The sequence below is a fragment of the Azolla caroliniana genome, unplaced genomic scaffold (genome assembly GCF_043228905.1).
Source record: "Azolla caroliniana isolate FFs.n. ecotype wild unplaced genomic scaffold, voAzoCaro1.0.p SCAF_4, whole genome shotgun sequence".
NCBI lineage: Eukaryota > Viridiplantae > Streptophyta > Polypodiopsida > Salviniales > Salviniaceae > Azolla > Azolla caroliniana.
Window position 1 is genome coordinate 7,572,590 of NW_028230439.1, and position 17,111 is coordinate 7,589,700.

Consider the following 17,111-nt stretch of genomic DNA (forward strand, 5'->3'; position numbering starts at 1 on the left):
CATTCACCAAGTTTTATTGAATAAATCTTCTCTTTTCCTTTCAACTATTATTTGCCTCGCATGTAGCGAACAATACATGTGGCATATTGCAAGGAAGTTTGATTGTCATTCAAAGTCTACACACTTTTGGGTCCTTATACTAGTGAAAGAACTTCACTAGTGTCTTACATTGCCTAATGACAAAACCCGTAGTTGTTTTGTTCAAAATCTTATCTAAACTTTTAATGAGATAAGAATACTTCGTGACATAATCTACAATTCAGAATCATGCACACAGTCTTATCTTCATTAATATATATACGACTCTTCAAAACTTTCTTTCCAATAACCTGCCAATAAGAGATCATTCACATGTGAACGATAGATGGACAATAAACTTTTCACACTAATTGAGGCATTGCCATAAGTTCATGATACATAGAATTTCATGAATGGATTGGTGGGACATGTTTATTGTGTTGAAAGATTAAGTTCTCCCAGTAGGAAACAACAAAAAAACTATAAAGTTCGGCATGCCCAATGTCATTTAGTGAACTTTCAAGAATGGCATTTATTATGCATAGAGTAAGTAGCTAGCCTTTTGTCGGGGTTAGTTTTGTAAAACAAAGCTTAGAACTATTGTGACAATGCAACTTGCCATATGGTACAAGTGGGAGACCCATAACAAAGCTAAGAAATGGAAAGAACAAACACTAATGTTTCTTTAATACCCTTCCAATTCGTTCAATACATAAGTCGAGCCTCCCGGAAAGGCAAGTAGCAAAAAGTGCCTCCATTCCTACCTTAAAAATTGCACCGAAAGACACAAGAATAGAGCTTTTCAACATACACTCCCACCAAATACTCTCTTTTCATCACAGAAACGTATAATGTGAAGAAAGAACCATCCATGTTTGAAAACAAAGGCACAACCTTTTCCGCAACACATTGTTGCCGCAAGTCACATGCTTGCCACTAATGGGATATGGAGAGTAGACACAGGAATCGGAATCGAGAAACCTGTTGAAGAGAGAACAAATTACATATGCCTTTTCAAATTTGTTTTCACTTGCCCGTAGAGAACAAGGCTACGAAGATGATGACGAAGAAGAAAGCACAAGGAATGCCCAAAAAAGAGAGCAAAGAGACAAAAACAATTTACAAGGGAAGGGGCACGAGAGAGAGAGAGAGAGAGAGAGAGAGAGAGAAGTAAAAAAAAAGTTGGAGAAAAAGAAGAAGAGAAAGGAGGGGCACCTCACAAAAGAAGATAATGAGTAAAAGAAAAACCGAAAAACTACAAAAACGAAAAAGAAAGCAGCTGAGAAAAGTTTGGAGCCCCCCCCCCCCCCTCTCCCCCTTCACAAAATTGAGATAAACCAAAGAAAGGTGGCGAAGGAAAGCGCGCTCAAAAAGCAAAAAGCAAAAAGCAGGAAAACGAAGGTTGAAAAAGGCTTAGAAGATTGAAAAGCGAAACACAAACACGCAAAAATAAAATAAAAATCTGTGGACTTGGGCCCCAGCCCATGACACGTCAGCAGGCAGCCTCCACGCGGTTCCTGCCACGTCATCTTGTCAGTGAACGGAACCACGTAGCGCCGTGCCACGTCATAAGCCCAACATGCCACCTGGTTGACTCCAAGTCAGCATCGACGTGGCGTCGGCTGCTTTCTGGACTCCTCGTTCTGGTGCTTTTTTTTTTTTGTATGAAGAACAGGCGCGCGAAAAAACGGTGACGCGACCTGCTGCGGTTGGTTGCCACGTCAGGAGGCGTGGCTGCCAGATCAACTGCAGTGGCTGGGGCCGCGTCATCATCAGGTGCCAGGTCATAGTGCCAGGTCACTGTGAAGCACGCTGACTAGGCGAAGGACTCTTTCCCCCCTGATCCGAGCCCTCTTTTCTCTGACTGTCTGTCTGTCTGTCTGTCTGTCTCTGTCTGTCCGTCTGAGTGAAGAGTGTCTGTCAGATCTCTCTCTCTCTCTCTCTCTCTCCTCTCTCTCTCTCTCTCTCTTCTTCGTCGTCTCCTTCGTCTCCTTCCATCTCCTGCTGCTTCTTTTCTTCATCTTTCTCTGCATCTCTTTTGGCCTTCTCTCTCTCTCTCTCTCTCTCTCTCTCTTCTTCTTTCTCGTGTCTTCCAAGCGAGGGAAGCGGCGCGTTTTGAAACTTTTACCTACAGGAGTCAGGACGCCTATCGCCATCGCCATCACCATCACCATCGCCATTCTTCTCTCTCTCTCTCTCTCACGAAACGCTCTCTCCCTTTTCGTCGTTTGTTTTCTTCTTCTTCTTCTTCTTCTTCTTCTTCTTCTCTGTGGCCTCTTCTCCTCCCTTCCTTGGCCTTGTCAACTTGTCGAGCTTCCATCGATCACTTAAAACCAACATACATCACAACCTTACCCCCTCCTCTTCCGAAGCACTGAAGGCATGATACCTCACCTTCTTTCTTCTCCTCCAACCTCCATTCTTCTTCTTCTTCTTCTTCAAGATCTCTCCCTCGCAATGTGGCCTTCCACATTCAACACAGAGAATCAAAATCTACCTGTTCCGGAACGCTTTGTTTAACCCCCCCCCCCCTCCCAATTTCTTCCCTTGTGATCGTTTGTGTACAGAAAAAAGGATCAGCAAACTGGCCTTTCTCTTTGATTGACGATATTGGCTTATCAGACAATCTCTTCGAGTTCATCATCTTAGCATATCAGGCACTTCTTTGAATTAACAAATCTGCCGTATCATCTTTGAATTCAAGATCTTGGTCGAGATTCTGAAATTTAGGGTTTCAATATGGCACAAAAGAGTAACAGCAGCAATGGCAGTACCACACCTAGTGATGGCAACCGATCTAGGTCAAACAGTAGCAGTAAGACAGGTGGAGGAACAACTCCTCAACTCTTGCTTATTGAATTGAAGCAACGCATCATCACTGCTCTTAACAAACTCTCGGATCGAGATACGCAACACATCGCCATAGAAGAGCTCGAAAGAATTGCTGAGAGCTTGACTCCAGAAGGTATTTCTCTGTGTCTTTCTTGTCTCTATGAAACAGACTCGCAACAGAAAAGCACAGTACGCAAAGAATGTGTGAAGATGTTTGGGACTCTCGCGTCTCTTCATGAGGAGCTTCTATCTCCTCATCTCACAAAGATAGTGAACAACATAGTGAAACGTCTGCGAGACCCTGATTCAAGCATTCGAGACGCTTGTGCTGAAGCCATGGGAACTCTCTCAGCGAAGGTTTCTCCTCTGAACAGCAATGGAGGAGTAGAAACTAATGGTAATGCTTTCACAGGAGCATTAGGTGTCTTTGCCAAACCTCTCTTTGATGTATTGAACGAGCAAAGCAGAAGTGTTCAAGTAGGAGCTGCCATGTGTCTTTCTGAAGTTATTGATAACTTGAAAGATCCACCTCCTGGAGCTTTGCAACGGCTATGTCCTCGCATTATTAAGCTCTTGAACAGCTCTACTTTCAGTGCTAAAACTGCTCTTCTCTCTGTTATAGCCAGCATTGTGCAGGTAAATTTTCTCTGGCAAATCTGTCTGAAAGATAAATCTATTTTGTGCTGATTTTAACCATTTTGAGACAGTGCTTGTGAACTTTTCTTTATATGTAGTATTTTAAAAACAGTTTTTCAGAAAGATGAACCTTTGTAGAAAAACTTCATTCATGCTTGTATTGGAGGTTTTGTAGAAAAAATCATTTCTTGTGTAATGGACATTTTATACAAAAACTTATTGTGTATAAAACCATCTTGATTTTATACAGTGAAGGTTTTCTATGTTTGTTTTGAGTGTAAGACCATCTCAATTCTGTACAGTGAAGGTTTCCTAAGAAAATTTGGTGCAAAACCATCTTGATGTTGTGAATTGAAGGTTTACTGTGTTTGTTCTTCTGTAGAAAACCAGCTGGATTTTGTAAGAGGGAAAATTTTCTATAACTTCAAATAACGAAATTTTCCTTATGAAAATTTCATCTTAACTTTTATATAACAAAAGACACTCTATCAAAAAATTTCGTGTTTCAGGCAGGTGGAGCTGCATCATATCAGTCCCTTGCGATGGTAATGGCTTGTGTCCAAGAGAGTCTTAAGAGCAGCGATTGGGCGACAAGGAAATCTGCTTCTGAAACGCTTGCTTCTATTGCCTCTGCTACTAATTGCCCTTCTTTAAGTTCATTTAAGCCTTCAGTGATTGAATCGCTTGAAAGTTGCCGATTTGACAAGGTTTGAACTTGGTTTTCGCATGTGATGTTGTTATGCTATGTTCATAGTTTGTTTTCCTCCTCCATTGAGGATTTAATTACAGATATTTGGTTGAATTTTTTCACAGGTGAAACCTGTTCGTGACATGGTGATCCAGACTTTGCAAGTTTGGAAAAGGTTTCCAGATTCAGATTCTGGAGTACATAAAGATTCTTCCATCAAAGGTATATACTGCTTTATGACTATCATATGAAACAGAAACAAAAAAAGATCATTATGCCACATTGGGATATGAGCCCTGTGAAGACAGTCACTGCTATTTTGTCACTTTGTACTTCGTTGTTCTTTAGATCATAGACGCAAGTCTCTCTCTCTCTCTCTCCCCTGAGAGTCTAGTTTGCTATATCTTTGCATGTAGAATCTTACATCTACTCTTGGACATTGATTTTGTGAACATGATTAGTAAGGATGATATGGTTATTTGGCTTGCTCGTAGTGTTAGAAATGATGATCTGGGTTTTTTAAAGTCCTTCTTTTTGTAGGTTTCTGGCACTATCTCATAGTTGTTAAAAAACTTGTATTTTATGTTTAGAATACCCTGAAGTATTCTAGACATATTCTATGTTTTAGAAACTGTCATTTTAAAATGTTCATGTATTCTAAGTATTCCACATATTCTATGTATTTAACAAGCATTATGGTTTCCAAAAAAGAAAAAAAGAAAAAAAGAAAAAAAGAAAAAATGAAGAAAACAGAAAACTTTAAACTTTAAGAAGTATTTAATGTATTTTACATGTATCCATGTATTTAACGTATTCTATGTATTTAACGTATTTTATCAGTAAAATACATATTCTAAGTATTTAAAAAAATGGTAGAATACTTTTAGAATACTTAGCTATGTATATATCTTGCTTCTTTCTACATGTATTCTATGTATTTAATGTATTTTATCAGTAAAATACGTATTCTAAGTATTTAAAAAAAAGGTAGAATACTTCTAGAATACTTAGCTTTATATATATTTTGCTTCTTTCTATTGACAGTTTTTTTTGCGAATAATCCATATGTTATGAGACAATGCATGGAAGATGCTGTTCAGTTTATCAGTATGTTATATATGATCATGATCGTTGTTTGAGACCATCACTCTTCTGGTCAAGCTAAACTGACTCTGATAAGTTAATTTCTTTTCAGAAAACAGCTGCAATGAGAGTCAAGACATTGTGATAGCAAAAAGAAAAGTTGAAGGAATGGATCAAAATCATTTGGATAATGAGATACCAGATTTTGGCTGCTTTGGGTTTACTCACACTAGGTCAGGTGCAAATAAGATTCATGGTGATTCTCAGAAAAAACGTGCTCCTCTCACTGATAAGAGAGGAAATGCACCGTTTTTTGGTAAGACAGAAAAGAACGATAAATGGCAAATAAACATTTCTGTACCTCACTTGACTGGGGGCATTCAAGATGATATGGAGACTCCTAAACAGCAAGGTAAAGAAAGAAAGAGCTTTCAGGAACGTTTTACTTTGGGACGAATTGTTGATCATCTTGAGCTACTTGAAACTTCGAATGGTAGACAAACTGGAGAGACATCAGTGGTGGAAAATTCGCCACATATCAGCTTAGAGAATCAAGGCTTTAAAGAAAGTGTTTGCATGAGCAGTTCAAAGAGCAGGAGTTCAGTGACAAAGCAAAGTTCACGTGTAGTAGATTCATCTTCCCAACTTGAAGAGGTTGATATGGGATCTTGGTCTGTTGGGGCAGGAACAGTTGATAGTTCAAGCAGCAGCATTGTTGAGAGTCAATCTTCCATTTCAGAGAATGATTCAGCTCTCATAAAAAGGCAACTCTGCCACATAGAGAATCAACAATCAAGTATTCTTGAGCTATTGCAGGTATTGTTAAGATTGCTGTAATGATCTGGTAATATATTTTCTCTGGACAAATCCTAGTACACACAACTAAGCTCAATTATGAACACAGTGTTTGTGGGGATTCTATACGCTTGTTGGCCATGCTTGGTTTTATGATTCATCACACGATTCTTAACTTTATCCAGATATTTGCAAACATCAAGAGATATCAATAATGTAACAAATAGGCCGACGAAATTAGAATCATAGTTAAAGGTTGGATTTAATAATGAGCTTATAGCCTTGCCCTAGGTCAGAGTGTATCAAGCTTTCATCCTTGATCACATATTGCATAATTCATTTTTTAAGGACTACTGCCCCACCTGCCATATCCTCAGGATTTCCCTTGATCTGGCAATTCCTTGTTACATTGAGATTATATATTTTGAACATTTGGATCTTAGTATTATTTTGCTTTTTAAATTTCATTATTCTTGTTGCCTACTTTGTTTTCAAAGAATGCTTTAGAATTTTTTTTGTCCTCCGTGCATCACATTTTCTGCCAACCCTTTAGGTTTTGCATCCATTTGTATTTCTTTGTTTTTACTCTTAAAACTCATTTTGATTTGTTATAAGGCTTCTGCCTTTTTTATCTGTAGCTTATGAGACTGGATAGTTCTTTATTTATGAAGCTATAAGATTCCAAACTGTATTGCTAATACACATCATATTTTTGAAACACTCTAACAGAAGTTTATGAACCGGTCAGAAGAAAGCTTACTCAAGTTAGAGGCAAGGATTTCTGGTGTAGAGTCAAATATGGCTCACCTAGTCATGGATTTAATGAATGGAAGGTACGAGGGAGATTCTGGTCGATTCTCCAACAAGGTTCATGCTACCTTAGACGACATAGGTTCGAGAACTCTCAAGCGAACTGATATTTCTGGTTACTCTCAGGAGAGACCTCTCTCATCTGAAGGTATACGAAGTGGCCGAAAGTCACCGCTAAGAAGCCCACGGATTGGCACAAATATTGCTGGATTTGGAGAATTGCGATTTGGATCATCTGCATGTGCTCCTTTGCCGGGAAATGTTTTCTCAGAAACACAGGCTTGTAATAATAACTCTAGGAGAATTCACCTTGATGTGTCTCCTGAGAGTTTGCTTAGAAGAGCAAGAAATGAAGGTGATAGTAACAGTTTCTTAACCAAAGGCATCCAAGAAAGAGGGCCTATTTCATCCAGGCTTGGCAATGGTGAAGGTCCCTCAGCAAGGAGTATATGGCAAGCATCAAAGGATGAAGCAACCCTCGCAGCCATTAGGGTTGCAGGAGGAGAAGATGGAAGGTTAAAGGCACCAGAGGGTTTGAAAGCCATTACATCGGAAAGGACCCATTTGAGTAGTGAGGTGAAGCAAGAAGTCATGAGACACAAGACAGTTGTAGGTGGGCAAGGGAAAAGTCCATTTTGGAGTCTTTGGGCAAGAGCTGCTGAGTTTCTTCGTTCTGGTGATGTTGATTCAGCGTATGTCGAGGTGCTTTGTGCAGGAGATGAACTTCTTTTAGTTCGTCTTATGAGTAGGACAGGCCCGGTTCTTGAACAACTTTCCAATGGCACAGCTCAAGAGCTTTTGGGAACCATTATACTGCTCATGTTGCATCAAAGCTTCCTGGATGTGATCATACCTTGGCTGCAACAGGTTCTAATTGGGGGAAAAGAAAACGCCAAATACTCCCTGAATTTTTCTTTATTTTACCAAAGTACTCTTATTTTTCCGTTATTTCCCTGGATGCCCTTGGTCAAACCCCAAAGAGCTCTTATATGGTTGAGTTTTATCCCCCTTTTCTCATTTTTATTTTTGGGGTTTCTACCAAGGGGGTGTTGGGAAATACTAAGGGCACCTTTGAAGATACAAAGAAAAACTCAGGGGTGTTTCTGAACAGTTCCCTTCGTTCATTTACATTCTTGAAAAGCATTTGGCTCTATCCACAGGAAGCTAATCATGTTAACGAATGCTCTTCATTTTGCAGGTAGTTGACCTTGTAACAAACAATGGCTCCGATTGCTTGGGCTTCTCATCTGAGAGGAAAAGAGAATTGATGGATTCTTTGGAGGAAGCCTCCACTTCTAATTACCCTGAGAAATGGATTGTAACTACGCTTCGTGAAGTTTCTATTCAGCTTGGCACCACTTGGGGGCTTGCTTGAAGGTTAACATTTTGGTTATTGTTATTATTTTACTTGTTCCTAAAGGTCTGGCTATGGATCTCTAAACTTAAACATTAATTTGAAGGGCAATTGGAGGAGACTAGGATCACTAAGCTCTGTTTCTTTGTTTCTTTTTTCAAGTGTCATGAATATTTGATCCTTCGCATAATACTAGGAAAGTCTGTACATAATGTTCCTCTGAGCTTGGATATGGGTGTCAAGCGTGATGAAAAGCACAAATCTAAATGAGTACTATTTATCCCTTGATCTTTTGGCTTGGTGCTAATTTAATGGACATCATTTATCAGAAATCTCTTGAGTGATGCAGTTGGATTGCTTTGCAAGAGAAATACTAATGCAGGCGTATATTGCATCTGTATGTGTATACTAGTAAACATTGTTACCGGCCATATTAGATGTTTTCCAGCTATGTGTTTGTTAGTAATGATGCACAAGGATTGAACTTGCGAACCTAATACAGATATGGTACCTGAGAAGCCAAATATTGGAGCTAAGTCTACTTTTATGGTAGTCTAGTTTGATGAACATGCCTCTAGAGCGATGCACACATGTATTGCTTTGCTAATAGTAAGATTCATGATTATAGTAATCTAGGTTGATGTTTGTGGAGGGATGCACTGCATTTTTTCTGTTAAGTGTATGTGAGTTACCAGTTTATGTACCCTGCTAGCAAAGCAATAAAATTTGCATAAGTCAAGCAACATGTTTAACTTAGCCTCAAGTCTCACTAGTTACTTGTACATATAATCTCCAGTCTCACTAGTTTTAGTACAATGTCTGAATTTGTCTGTGCTAGTAAAGATGGTTACTAATTATACTGGGTATCTTCCAGTTAAATATTTGTTATGCTGAAGTAATGATTCAGAGGGGATTCATTTTGCTTCATTAAAGGAGACAGTCCTTTATAAATCCATGCATTCTTATCTTTCTATGTTGGATCTCTTTAGGATTTTAGCGAAAGAGAGGTTTAAGAAAATGTTGAGGATTTGTAGGTTTCAAACCCAAGGTGTGACTGCTAATAGAACTTACGCCTACCACTACTAAAAACAAAACAGATGGAGAAACTATGGTGTGAAACAGAAACAAAGAGAGATTCTTTTGCAGTCTAGGAGGGTCTGGAACATGAAAATGAAGAGTTACTACTTGCATTTGAGAGGTTTTCTGAAGCATTTGGACCATGAGGGAGGTATTAGATTAAGCCATGTGCACCTACTGGCTTAATCTCATGTTGATAACAACAGTATGCATTTCCACATGTCCATGGTGGTGAGTAGGAATCAACAGTGGTCGGTTTTGGCTTAACCGGTTTGGCCTTGTCCAAACCAAACGGGTTAAGCCTTAACCAGTTTGGCAGTTTTCTAACTTGAACCAAATCAATCCCTAAATCGGTTAGGTTCGGCTTGAGCCTTGTCAAATCAAGCTCGAATCGGTGGAAGCTCAAGCCTGAATTGAGCTGAATTGAACCTCCAAACCATTAAACTGGTTAAAAATAATTTAATGGCTCAGTTTAGGCTTGAGCTGAGCCATTGCCTTCTCCTAGTGGTGACTTGTGATATGCATATGCATGTTCACCATGGAAACAAGGGAATTACATTTAATATTTAGACATGAAGTAGGGATTTGGGAAGTTCGATATAAAAAAGTGAGGCTTGCTATGTAATAACTACCACTACACGTAGGTAGTAGAACAACAATATGGTAGGTTTATGATTAAAACTTAAAAGTAATGCTCCATGGATAGCTATATGCTAGCCATATCCTAGTGTTATCTCTTCCTTGTAGTGTAAGATAAAATTATCCAAAGAATGTCATATTTAAAGATCCCATGTGGCAAATGTTTACCTTCAATAACTTTAGCATACATTATCCCTATAATACTCTTCAATATCAATTTATCTATCGTGGCTTCTTCCAACAAGGGGGAAATTACTATATAATAAAAACTCTCTTTGTGAAAATAATACATGAACATATTGTGTGCTTTTATTTTGATTTTTGTAATGAGACAATATATGCAACGAGTTAGATGCATGAAGGCTCAAGCTTAATGTGAAGATTTACCATGGTCGTCACATTAACTATGGTTAAAGAAGGTTTACTAAGGTGAAGAAGGTAATTGCATGAATCACGTTGGAGATAAGAAGCATGACTCAAGATCAAGCTAAAGATAGAAAAAGCATAAATAGAGGAGCACAAAGATCAAGTGAAAGATAGAAAAAGTAGAAATAGAGGAGCGCAAGAATCAAACAAAAGATAGGAAAAGAAGAAATAGATGAGCACAAACAAAGAAACTCTAAAAAAAGAGTAAAGAAAAAGACACATAAGAGGAAGCACTATAAAAAGGGAAGAGGGTCACATACTAAAAGAGACACTAGAAAGTCGAAGTGAGTCAAAAATTGCGCCCACTGGGCTTGTTGCCGACTCAAGACTCGAGCATTTTGGAAATATGTTAGGTTTTTATGATCGTTGTAGACAATGATCTGCTGAGAAGAACCTTCTAGAAAATGTCTCCATTGTTGAAAAGAATCCACAATTGCAAGAAGTTCTTTGTCATGAATCTCGTAGTTGATCTCTGTAGCTTCAAACTTCGGGAATGAATGGCGACAGGGTGTAGCTGTCCATTATCTCTAGTTTGCGATAGGACACTCCCTAGTGCAAAATTAGATGCATCAGTTTCAAGGATGAAGCGTTTTGTTGGGTCAACATGTGCTAAAATAGGTGTTGTTGTAAATGCTTGTTTTAAGCTTTCAAATGCCTTGGCTGCACTTGAACTCCATATGAATTGTTGATTTTTGTGTGTGAGTTGTGTGAGCGGAAGCATGACCTCGGAATAATTGTTAATAAATTTCCCATAAAAATTTGCAAACCCAAGAAAACATTGCACATCGCACACTAAAAGGGGCGTCTGCCACTCTAAAATTGCTTGAACATTCATGGGGTCCATAGCAACACCATCCGATGATACAACATACCCCAAAAATTCCACTTGATTCTGGTCGAAACTACACTTTTCTAATTGTGTAGAGACCATATTCTCGTAGTCGACGTAATACCTGACGAACATGTTCATCATGCTCCTCTTGGGTCTTCGAGTAGATCAAAATGTCATCTAGGTAAACTATAGTGAAGATATCGAGATAATCTCGAAAAATATCATTCACCATATGCTGGAAAACTGCAGGTGCATTCGTGAGACCGAATGGCATTACATTATACTCAAAATGTCCATAGCGAGTGCGAAAAGCAATCTTCCATTCATCCCCCAGACGAATCCGAACTAAGATTATATGCACTACGAAGGTCGAACTTCGTGAAATATTTTGCTCCAATGAGACGTTCCTAAAGGTTTGGGATTAACAATAGAGCATACCTATTCCGGATAGTCACTTTGTTTAACCCTCGATAATCCATGACAAACCTAAGAGACCCATTCTTTTTCTTAACGAAGAAGATAGGTGCATCGATAGGGGATCTAGAATGCTAAATGAATCCGTTTGCCAGATTCTCATCGATATATTCTTGCAAAGTCTCTAGCTCTATAGGGGAGAGATTATAAATTGGGCCCAATGGAGGTTCTTTCCCTGGTTGTAAGTCAATAGGGCAATCATATGACCGATGCTCCAGCAACGTATTGGCCTTCACCTTATCAAAGATGTCTGAGAACTCTTCGTATATCTCTGGTAGTTTAATGTCCGCTTCATGTAAGGTGGATGATGGAGTTGCCACTATTGCGATTACGAACATGTCATCATTCCCCCCTTCCTCATGTAACCGACATAGAGAGATGGTCGATAACTTATGGGATCTAGTATCAAATGTCAGAGATGTGAGGGATGCAAGCTTTGTTCTTGTTTCCTTGGTGTCCTCAATTGTTCTTTTCATCCAATCAATCTTCGGGTTATGGAGTTCAAACCAAGGGAGACCTAGAACTATTGGGTGTTTTGGACTGCGAGTAATGTTGAAAGAGATTATGCTTGCCAAATCGCCAAGAACTATACGAATTGGCTCACACTCCTCGACTATATCACCTGATGCTATGGGACGGCCATCAATGACTCCTACTGCTACTGGGTTCGGGATCTTATTCAAGAGGATGTTTTGTGACAATGCAAATTCACGATCCATGAAACAAGATTTGGCTCCAGAATCTAGGAGGGTAGAGGCTAGGACTCGATGACATGTAGATGTGGGAAGCTCGACTTGTGCAGAAAAAACTCTACTCACTTGATTTGATGAAATGGAACCACGACTAGGAACTAACTCTACATAGCTAGGATGGTCCAACCAAATAGCTCCTATTTTGGTTGGACTTACTCGTTTAACAAATCCTCTAATTGGCTCAAGACATCAAATCTATTCTCATGTCATAGACTATTAGGCTTACTTATGTTATTAGAAGTAACAATGGAACTTGAAGTAGGGTTGTCATGTGCACTTACTTGGTATACTTGACGTCTAGGTTTATGTGGACAATTCACGACTATATGTCTTGGACCGCCACAATATAGACATAGGCGGGGTGCACTCGACGTCGTTGCTTCTCAACATCTGATAAAGGCCCTAGATGTTGTGTTGACTCTATTTCCATCGGAGTTGGGCCATCCCTTGTAATGGGTCTGAAAACTTGTGGAGGCATTGCGACTTATGGCCTGGATCGCCACAATATAGACATAGGCGGTGTGCTCGACGTCGTTGCTTCTCAACATCTGATAAAGGCCCTCGACATTGTGTTGACTCTATTTCCATCGGAGTTGGTCCATCCCTTGTAATGGGTCTGGATACTTGTGAGGCGTTGCGACGACAGAAGCGTAAGTCTGTTCTGGTTGGCGGTGTAACATTTGTTGGCGTTCAGAACGTTGCTCAAATAGGCGATTATCACATCGCACGACTCGACTAATTGCCTCTGTAAGAGACTTTGGATCTTCATGGAAACTAAGAAGAAGATCTTTGACATCATTACGCAAACCTTGACGGAATTGATCCATTAAGGCCGCTTCATCCCAAGGGATATCGCATGCCAAGAGATGAGGCTGCGTAAGCGGACGCGGGACGATCTCCTTGTCGGTGCCTTCGAATCTTGTTTATCGCCGTCCTAGTGGTGTTAGTGTCTCCGAAACTAGCTTGAAACTCCTTAACAAATGCCTCAAAATCCTCCAACAATGGTGATTTCTTCTGGAGGAGTGGTGCAAACCATGCTAATGTCGTACCGCATAGCAAGGTTCCCACTAATCCCACACGAGCAGCGTCAGTTGGGTACTGATTGGGATGTAGCTAAATAACCAAACGAACTTGATTCAAAAAGCCTCGAAATAAAGACATTGTACCATCAAACTTAGCGGGGAGGCTAATCTTTGGTTCTCTAGGGGAGTTTTGAGCCCCTGATACTTGTTCTCGTAATGATAATATACTAGCCTCGAGTTGGTGAACTCGTTACGATAACTCTTCATATTGTTGAGCTTTTTTGGTACTCACTTGTTGTAGGTCCCCAAGTAGCCTTTGATTTTCATGCTCTAATGCAACAAATTTATTCGTGAGCATGACGACCTCAGAAAGAACACACATATATTCTTGTTTGCTCACGGACTCCATAGCTTACAAGGATAGAGGAGAAGAAAGAAGTGAACTTGTTAGGGTTTGTGGAAGAGGAAGAAATGAAAAAATTGGTTCAAACTGTAGAGAGAGAGAGAGAGAGAGAGAGAGAGAGAGAGAGAGAGAGAGGAAAGTATTATATTTTATTGTAAGAAGGATTACAAAGAGTAGGCAAAAGAGAGCTATAGAATGACGTTGAACCAATTTGGTTTTAAAATGATTAATAGATCCCTATTTATAAGTCCATGTAGAGTAATATAGACAACTCTAGAATCTTCTAAGACATTCTAGAGTAATCTAGAAGGTTCTAGTATATAGAACACTCTAGAATATTCTAGGTCATTCTAGAATGTAGAGTGATAGAATATTCTTATTATATTAGATTATTAATTCTAACAACCATACATATAAGCATATTATTACAATGGTTAAGGATTTGATATGTGTACAACAAGGTTGTGGGTTCAAATATTTTCGAGGCATAATACGAGTGTCATCATGACAATTGTAGGCTTCTTCGTCATATAGACTCAAAGCATATCTTCAATAATTTGATTGACTCATTTAATTAGACCATCAAATTGAGGATGACCTTAGGTACTCGTGCTCAAAGTAGTTTTGAGATTTTAAAGATTCGAATTCAAAATTACTATTGAACTTAAAATCTCTATCACTAACTACATCCATCAATAACTTGTAAATCAGAATAACTTGTTAACAAATCAATGAGCCAATTCATGAAGTTTATTGTGGTTTTGGCTAGTATACATCTAAGTAATTTTGTTTGTCAATTGATAACAATACATATAGAAATGTGTCCTCTTTAACATGTTCGGGGAAAGCTAACAATAAAATCCATAGATATACTTTCCCATTTATTATTAGGATATCTAGGAGACGTAGAAGACCTACAACTTTATATTGCTCAACCTTATTCACATGATATTACAAACATTTGATTACATAAATTTGCACTTCATAGCATAGTTTATGGCAAGTTTTTTTTTTAGAGATTAGAATGATTGCAAACATTCCGTAGCAATCATTGAGCAAATACAAATAAGAAGAAAAAAATTACAATCCATGAATTTACATTCTTCATCAAATGTAAAATTCTCTAATACATAAAGATAATTTTTTTCCTTCAACTAACATAAAACCCTAAATAAACTTGAGATCATGTTATCCCTAATCTTTTACAATGCTTGACGCTATTACGTAGGCTATCGACAATAAAGAGGATGTAATAACAAAATTAGCGAATATGTTTGAGAGAGATCCTTGAGTTTCGGTGTAGTGAGACTACGATACGATTACATTGTCTTTTCACATTATCGGCCTCCTATTTACCCTTGCGATTCACTACCATGTGTTAAACTGTATTTCAACAAAGCCAGGGCCTCCAATCTCAAAATGACCATCCAAGGCCCTCTGCTTTGTTCCTCCCTAACTATTCATGGTGATGAGTCCTCTCACCAACAATAGAAACTTGTGCAATGAGTCCTCACAAAAGTGTGTTCCTCATTTCATTGAATCACATTTGCCATTCCTATATTGCGAGTAACATAAATAATTGTCCCCCCCCCCCCTTCCGTTGCCCTTAACAGTTCAAACTGGCGTCCTCATTGATGTACTCTCATCTTCTTTCAAGTACACATTCCATTTACTTCTTTGACCATAACATTAACCTATTATAAAACCTAGGTTTTAGATGTTTTTCTCCTTTGCAACATCACAACAACGGTAAACTATTAGAAATGCGAAAGGTTGAATTTGAGGGTGTGTTGATTTTAATGGTATCTTTCCTAGATTTCTCATCTAGTATCCGTTGAAGAAACTGTCATCAATGGTACTAGCATGTTAACCTCACGAATATGACTAAGAACATCAACAATTGTGTTCATTGAAACTTTGTGTTAACAAGAGGGAAAATCAAAGTCTTGGATAAGATATACCTAAAGACATTTACAACCAAGATGATCATGTTGATTGACAAAATATTTTAAAGATCAATGGTTTGTGATTGCTAGAAATGATTTCCATACAAATAATGTCTCCAAATTTTAAGTGCATGAATGACCGCAAAAAAGTTATTTTTCTTGAGCTAAATATTAACATTGAGTAGAATGAAGTTTACTATTCTTGAAACCATTAGGTTTTTCATTGTGGTAATGGACGACACCAATTGCATTATTAATAATGTTAGTTTCAACCTAGAAAGGTTTCGAAAGGTTAGGCAATATAAGTGTAGGAGCAATGTATCCGTGTTCCATGAGGATGATAAAACATTCTTGCAAGTGGTTATTCTAAGGAACTAGTTTAGTAGACTTTACTCGTTGACATTTTAACATATCATGAAACAACATAGTCAATTGTGAAATTTTCTAATAGACTTTCATAAAAAACTAACACCAAGAAATAAACGAAGTTCTCGAATAATAAGAGGAATAGGTCATAGTTGTCATGAACATCTATACAAAATAGGATATATATCTATCTATATCTATCTATATACATATATAAAATAAAAATAGGATATCACTTTTCATGAATAATCTAGACTATAAACATAATATTACAAAATTCACCACATTGTACACACTAATGTATGATCACCAAATGACATGCTTGGATGAATGCCAAGTGGAGATAATGTATGGATCCGAGTTGGCAAGCATGCATGGGTCCAACCATGCTATATAATTAGGTGCTTTAGTGATTGATGAACCATTCTAGTTCAATGTCAATCTTCGACATATTCTTGTAATTTTGTTCTTCTTGTTAAATTAGAATTAAATTCTCCTTTTATTTTCCCTATTGTTTTCTTGTTATCTCTCGTCATTCCATCTTGTTCTCGGCTACGACTTCAATAGTTTGAACTATAATAACTCTCCCTCCCTTTTTAGGAGTTTTTCAAGCTTTATCATAGCAATGGAGTCTATCAACAAGCAAGAATACACATGTGGTCTCTTTGAACTTGATTTTTTTCAACAACATACGTGGCATTTTGGGATTTACAACAATTCCAATTCTTATGAAAACACAACAACATAGTGGACAAACTTGAAGCAACTCTACTATCTAATTGTGCCAATAAATTAAAAACCGACTTTACACAACCCCCACAAGAACCCAAGATTAACCTACTATAAAGAATCGGATATGATTCTTGTGTAGCGGAAGAGATGTGTGTTATGTGTGTATGTGTGAGAGAAAAGAAATGAGAGAAGAGAAAACACAAGGTAGATTAGATAGAATGGAAAT

At 38.3% G+C, this 17,111-nt stretch overlaps 1 protein-coding gene across 1 annotated transcript; it reads left to right on the forward strand.

Moving 5' to 3' along the window:
* Positions 1–2,047: 2,047 nt before the first annotated feature.
* LOC147865011 (microtubule-associated protein TORTIFOLIA1-like) lies at positions 2,048–8,439 on the forward strand. The gene is made up of 6 exons (XM_087317699.1): positions 2,048–3,486; positions 3,996–4,193; positions 4,300–4,396; positions 5,370–6,073; positions 6,782–7,729; positions 8,061–8,439. Exons 1-6 carry the CDS (start codon positions 2,758–2,760, stop codon positions 8,235–8,237), a joined length of 2,853 nt encoding a protein of 950 aa, XP_087173825.1. The 5' UTR covers positions 2,048–2,757; the 3' UTR covers positions 8,238–8,439.
* Positions 8,440–17,111: the final 8,672 nt, after the last annotated feature.

Bases quoted from the DNA above. Each gene is read 5' to 3' on its own strand.
- LOC147865011 (XM_087317699.1), top strand. From the start codon at position 2,758: ATGGCACAAAAGAGTAACAGCAGCAATGGCAGTACCACACCTAGTGAT. The intron at 3,487-3,995 runs GTAAATTTTCTC...TTCGTGTTTCAG, and splicing joins TTATAGCCAGCATTGTGCAG to GCAGGTGGAGCTGCATCATA. The intron at 6,074-6,781 runs GTATTGTTAAGA...ACACTCTAACAG, and splicing joins GTATTCTTGAGCTATTGCAG to AAGTTTATGAACCGGTCAGA.